This window comes from Bidens hawaiensis, unplaced genomic scaffold, assembly GCF_021521415.1.
Source record: "Bidens hawaiensis isolate Kalapana, Puna unplaced genomic scaffold, B.hawaiensis_p1.1 tig00081589_1, whole genome shotgun sequence".
Classification (NCBI taxonomy): Eukaryota; Viridiplantae; Streptophyta; class Magnoliopsida; order Asterales; family Asteraceae; genus Bidens; species Bidens hawaiensis.
Window position 1 is genome coordinate 1 of NW_027503815.1, and position 7,361 is coordinate 7,361.

Below are 7,361 nucleotides of genomic sequence, written 5' to 3' on the forward strand. Positions count from 1 at the left end.
GGATGCAACAGACACATCTGATATCAACAGCATTGCTTATAAAGAAAATACCACTACATTAATTTATAATATATTACATTGTTGCGAGTTTCATTACTGTCTAGGTGTTACACACATATTTTACCGATAAGACATTAATAAATTCATTACAAAACAAAGAGCAGCAAGCTTCCAACAGGTAGCACAGATAGTTAAGCAAACATCAATCAATCCAACTTGGGCATACCTAGAAAACATGTAAAGAAAACGGGTCAACTACGAATAGTTGGTGAGTTTCACTAATTTGAATAAGCACTGACAAATCATTTTAACAATCATTTATTAACAATATAATCATGCTGGGAACTATGTTACCCCAGAACATTTCACATAACTTTCTGGGAACTATGTTACCCCAGAACAATAAATACCCCTGGGAACTATGTTACCCCAGAACAATAACAACCCCTGGGAACTATGTTACCCCAGAACAACAATAACCCCTGGGAACTATGTTACCCCAGAATAATAATAGCCCCTGGGAACTATGTTACCCCAGAATAATAATAACCCCTGGAACTATGTTACCCCAGAATAATAATAACCCCTGGGAACTATGTTACCCCAGAATAATAATAACCCCTGGGAACTATGTTACCCCAGAATAATATAACCCCTGGGAACTATGTTACCCCAGAATAATATAACCCCTGGGAACTATGTTACCCCAGAATAATAATAACCCCTGGGAACTATGTTACCCCAGAATAATATAACCCCTGGGAACTATGTTACCCCAGAATAATATAACCCCTGGGAACTATGTTACCCCAGAACAATAACACATTATAAACATTTTATATATTCTATGCATCAGCCCATATATATATAAATGTACAAGTATTTCCATACGATCGGTATGTACTTAAATACTTTAAATAAGACATGTTTTCCGCCCCGGGAAAATATAATTAAAACAATTCATTAAAAGGGGCTCGTGAAAACTCACCTTGTTGTGAGTTGGTGAGTAATTTAAGGAACAGCTACGTGCCTGGATCTGTAATATAATATCTAGTCGTTACTATATAATTCCCATAACTTAAATACATATCAATCGGTACATCTGGGAACATTGTTAACCCAGTACTGTACTCGATTCGGGGACAATGTTAACCCCGTGACACTTCTAAGGACTCAGATTGACATTGCTTAGAGTTTGACAGTCAATTTAGTTAAGGTGATGAAATTATAGCTCGGTTTGACACCCCGTTTGCCGTGGGGCCCGTTTTCGGTATTTCGGTGCCGGAAACGGTAAAATCAGGTAAAATTACCCAAATCATCCGAATTATTTTCGGATGATTTATTTTTACTTAATTTACTTAGATTTATGAAATAGTCTATTTTTAGAGTTTTCATGTACCAGTCAGCTCGCTTATGCGAACTTTGCCGGTTTACACGTTTTTAAGCTTTAAAAACTTGTTTTTATGTTCTTTTTAGCACAAATAATTACCCGATTAGTCTCGGGTCTTGAAATTTTGCACAAAACTTAATTTGACAGTAAGGAATTTTGTATAAATTTTCCAGATTTATTTTCTTATATTTATATTTATTTATCTATTTTTAAATCTTATTAAAATACTAAATATATCAAAAATACCAAATCACTTTAGAAAAATCCCAAATTTTTCTGGGATGATCTTTATCATCCTCATAACTTTCTGGAATTTTCCCAGATTTATTTTCCTACATTTACATTTATTTATCTATTTTTAATCTTGTTATAACACTAAATATATCAAAAATACCAAAACACTTTAGAAAAATCCCAAATTTTTCTGGGATGATCTTTATCATCCTCATAACTTTCTGGAATTTTCCCAGATTTATTTTCCTACATTTACATTTATTTATCTATTTTTAAATCTTGTTAAAAACACTAAATATATCAAAAATACCAAAACACTTTAGAAAAATCCCAAATTTTTCTGGGATGATCTTTATCATCCTAATAACTTTCTGGAATTTTTCCAGAATTTAAAACTTATTTTTCAAGCCATTTTCACCCAAAACCGAGCTAGAAAGCCCTTAGAACTCGTTTCACCGAAAAGCCTACTTAGACTTTTCCAACTGAGCTCAAATTTTGTGGGTGACTTTTATATGTTATAAAAAGCTTATCTTAAATTTTCCGGAATTTTTCATCATGTTTTGCTATTTTTCACTATTTTTGGCCAAAACCGAGCATTAAATTCACCAAATATTCATCTTTTATCCAAAAATTACCAAAACTTCACAGATCTCATATTTTCATGTGTAGATCATCTCTGTGAAATTTCGTGACCCGACTTCTAAGCACACGTAAATCTGTCCATTTTTTCATAATACACGAAAACCGAACTATTTTGTGTTTTCTAGCTTTAGATCGCAAGGATCTCGGTTTCTAGCCTTTGCTAGCCGCTAGATACAACACTTACAAGCACAATATCACTACACCAAGCAAGTTACACCAATAATCGAACCATTTCTTTCAAAGTGTCGGTTTTTAAGTAAAAACAAAGGTTTTAACCGTAGAAATCCATTCCCGACTCTTTTTACTCATTTCTTGGACCAAGATCCCTTGTATAACATGTATACATCTCTTGATCATGCAAGAGTCGGTTCCATCTCGGTTTTTCACCCATCTTTCACTTGGAAACTCATTTTAACAAGATTTTAACCGTAAAATTTTATTCTAAACACTTTTAACTCATTACTTGGATCAAGATCCTTTGTATAACTTGTATACATCCCTTGATCGTGCAAGGATTGGTTCCATCTCGGGTTTTCACCCATATGTCACTTGGAACCCTTTTGTTCTTGCAAAAATAACTCAAACTAAGTAAATAACATCAAAGATTATGCAATATAACATGCTTATACCTTCAAAATCTTGGTTTGGATCAAGGGTTTTTGGATGGTGTTGAAAGGATTGAGAGAGTTTGAGAGATTTGTGATAATAAAAAGAAAAAGAAAATGTGTGTGTATGCATAAAAGAGGGCCGGCCATATGTGGGGGTGTGGGGGGGGGGCCCACATCTCAAATATTGTCCACACATTTGGATTACACAATCCGGATAATGTTGTGGATAATCTGGTTCAGTTCGTTTCTCGTTTAAACTCGTAATTCGGCTTAAAACGAGCCTAAAATGGTTGTTTTTCGGGGTTAAAATAAAATTTATATAAAACTGATTTAAAAACTTTAAAACTTAACCCATGACATTAAAACATCATAAAATTAATAATTACGCATCTTTTTCGGCTTGATTGATCGTCTCTTGCTTGGTTTGGTGTTAAAGGTTTCGTTTATCGTACCGACGTACTAATAAATCGAAATCCTTTTTATGTGCTATAATTCACTTATCCCGAAGCATTAATACCTCGTAAATATCACTAAACATTATATACTTCGTCTATAATGTAATTCCCGATTCGTTCGGGTTTCAATAACCGATCAATGATTAATTGTAATTCCAATACGATTCACTATATAATTGAGTATGATTCATACTGTGAACCATATATATTCGTGTCAATGTGCTATAACTCATATAATCAGTATTAAATGACACGTAAATAGTATATTCCGGCTAGGGTATACCTGGATTTGCCGGAATCGTTACAGCTTACTCGATGTGAATGTGTATGTATGATGTGTGTATGATATATGAATGTATACGAATGATGTATTTATGATGTAGAAAAGATTAAGAGTATGTACGAAAGTATATAATAATATAAAAAAAGGAATGTATGTATGAATTGACGGTAAAAGGGTGGCAGACCCTAATAATATCTGTGAAAGAGGGTGACAAACCCTAATAATATCTGTGAAGAAGGGTGTCAGACCCTAATAATATTTGTGAGGTTACAGGGCGAAAGACTTTTTAAGGGTGGCGGACCCTAATAATATATGTTAGGTTATAGGACGAAAGACTCTTTAAAACGTATAACTATGTATGTAAAGTAAGATTAAAATATTAAAGTACGAAATAAAGAAAGAAAGAAAGAATGAAAGAAAGAATGAAGGTATATACTTGTGTATGTACGAAAGAAAGGAACAGGATAAGTAAGTAATATGTATCTTCGGATACGTATAAGTAAGTATGCGAATGTATTGTATGTTGCCTAATTAACTAGAACTCACTCAGCGTAGCTGACTTTAGTATGCACGCAGGTGAGTAGGATGAGACAGCTGGCTTGAGGAGGGTCACATGACAGAAGAATAAAGAAGCTGGCATTTGAAGACTTAATTTATAATGTTTGAACTTAAAGACATGTTTTATATTGTTTAAATTTTAAGACTTATGTAATGAATGGTTGACATTTATCTATTTCGCGAAAAGTTTTAATTCACTGTGATATTTAGAACTGTGTTTATGAGTAAATTCAACGTCCAAGTAGGGCACTAGGATCGGGGCCTTACAAACTATGACTTCTATCAATTGGATAATCACATAGACATTTTTTGTCAGTTAAGATTGATAAATAATTACCAGACACAATAGTTTGATCATGTTGATTTACAGAACCTAATATGATAAATTGACACAACTGAACTTAGTCTACCTATCTAGCAGTTCGTTAATATAAAACTCCACATGAATCAATGATTAAAGGTAACAAGTTCAATGACTATAAGAACTTAATCCTAAATGGTGATGCACACAAGCCAATCAATTAATGATAAGTGGAAATCTAAGATAAACGACTGTTTAATGGATTAACACAAACATAAAGCTAGATTAATCAAACAACTAATCACGCTTCAATCCAATTCTATATAAAAGTCACAGATACATTCAGTCTAAACAAAAACCCTACACCTAAAGTGGCCACATATAGTTTAGCCTTGCCTCTACATGTTGAAGAGCTCGATTATAGGTTGAAAAAATATAACCATGGAAGAATTAACGATCTGAGAGCTTCGAGATGTTGTAAAATCGTCTCCTAGGTCATTTGCATGTTCTCAACCCCAAGATAGATCGAATGGGGGTTGAAAACTTATTACAATATGATTAGGTTAATTTTTTCCGTTTTTAACCTCAGTCGCATATCACGGCGCCCTTCTGGCATGTCCTACGCGTATCGCGAAGGACAAATTAGTCGTGCCCGTCTTCTGACTCCCTCGCGTATCGTGAAAGAGGTGTCTAACACGTCGTGTAGTGCGACGGGACTGACAGAAAGTTTATTTTTGTTTACTCATTTAAGCTCCGAAACGCGTGTGTGAATTCCGGTCATCCCGGTTTGACCTGTGATCCAATAAAACGTTCAGGTTAGTCACCTGTCCGGTTATGAAAACATAGGATAAAATACATCCTAAACCAAAACATCTGACTACTAAAAAGAATTCTTTGTCCACTAGTGTATGCAATAAAATTAAAAAGAGTTGGCAGATTTTTATATTATTTAAAAAGGTTTGAACAGTGACCACACTAAAAAATATTTCTTCACGTTGCTCATATAATTATACAAACCACACGTACTCAAATCTTCCATCACTACAAATAGGTTCTCCCCCTTAACTACACCAAGCACTATGAAAATGTTTTCCTATATTGCAAAGAAACTTGAAGAACTTCGTAGCTCATGTTCTTGTCTATTCACATGGTTTCATCTACGTGGAAACCGATTTTTATTCGAGTTATATTTTCTCTTTATCTCATCCTTAGGGTTCCTTATTCTCCATTCACTTGATGGAAGAACCACCTCTTTAACCCCGAGGAACTTAGACTTATTCTTTACCTCTGTCTCTGCCGCCACTGTTTCGAGCATGTCAACTGTCGAAATGGAGGTCTTCTCCAACACCCAACTTATCATTATGACTATTATGATGTTCATAGGTGGTGAGGTGTTCACTTCCATGGTTGCACACTATATCCGTACGTTCTATATATATGTGTCGCTAGAAGACCGTAATAAATTTGATGACCGCGATACACAATGCAGTTTTTCAGATAAAATCGAGCTCAAGGACATAAACATCCTTGAATTTGGAAATTCAAAATCTTCCAATTTCTATAGTGATATTGATTTGAAGTTAAAATCCATAAAGTTCTTGGGTACTGTAGTTTTGTTTTACCTACTATTTGTCCACCTTTTAGGCGTGGTCTCTGTTTTGATTTACCTAAATGTCGTAACAAGTGCCAAAAATATACTTAAACACAAGGGTCTACACTCTCTCACTTTCTCCATTTTCTCAATAGTTTCAACCTTTGCAAATTGTGGGTTTGTTCCAACCAATGAAAACATGTTGGTCTTCAGAACAAACTCAGGTTTGTTGTTAATTCTCATCGTTCAAGTTCTATTAGGCAATACATTGTACCCTCCTGCTCTACGATTTTCGATTTGGGCAATAGGGAAGTTTGTTAAGAAATCCGAAACTAGGTACTTGTTAAAAAACTCCAAAGGCATTGAGTATGATCATCTTCTTTCTTACCTACACTCTTTCCTTCTCTTGGTCACTGTGTTAGTTTTTATCATGGTGCAATTTCTTTTGTTTTCATCACTGGAGTGGAGTTCAGAATCATTAAGTGGCATGAATGTGTATCAAAAGCTTGTTGGGATTTTGTTTCAGACGGTAAACACAAGGCATACCGGTGAATCAATCGTCGACCTGTCCACCATTAGTAGTGCTGTATTGGTGTTGTTTGTCCTAATGATGTTAGTCCCTCTTTCTGATCCCTTCTAATTAATATTATTAACATGGTGCAATTTAGATATCAGATTAGAATTTTGCAGGTATCTTCCACCGTGTACCTCATTTCTACCAATATCTGAAGAGAGCAGTGAACAAGGGAGCAAAAGGGTTAGGAAAATCATGGAGAATTTGATCTTCTCACAACAGATATATTTGGTCATCTTCGTTATACTTGTTTGCATAACTGAGAGGAAACAAATGGTTGATGATCCTCTTAACTTCAATGTTTTGAACATTGTGGTTGAGGTTGTTAGGTAATTACCATACCCTCTTTCTCTCTCTTTATATATCTTGCTACGCATATACATCCGGTACAATGTTTCTTAGTAAGTAAAGTCATGATAACTTTGACGTACCATTATAACTAATTTAAATATATTTTGTAATTAGTTTACACTTATCTTTGAAATTAGCAAACTTAGACGCCTTGTTATAATTAGTTTAGAGGCATTGCTATTATTTAACAATTAAAGGTAACAATTTTTTATTTTTTGTTAATTTATAACCATATTAAATAAAGATTAAAGATAACTATTATTTTTATATTAAGTATAATATTTCCATATATATATATATATATATCCAAACCGATGTTTTTTTTTGTATGCTAGTACACTCAAGTATGTAGTTTGTAGATGAGAAGTTACACC

The 7,361-nt window shown here is 34.1% G+C and overlaps 1 protein-coding gene across 1 annotated transcript; it reads left to right on the forward strand.

The window, feature by feature from the left end:
• Positions 1-5,550: 5,550 nt before the first annotated feature.
• LOC143607367 (sodium transporter HKT1-like) lies at positions 5,551-6,991 on the forward strand. Its single transcript, XM_077082839.1, has 2 exons — positions 5,551-6,674; positions 6,753-6,991. Exons 1-2 carry the CDS (start codon positions 5,551-5,553, stop codon positions 6,967-6,969), a joined length of 1,341 nt encoding a protein of 446 aa, XP_076938954.1. The 3' UTR covers positions 6,970-6,991.
• The last annotated feature ends 370 nt before the right edge of the window (positions 6,992-7,361 follow it).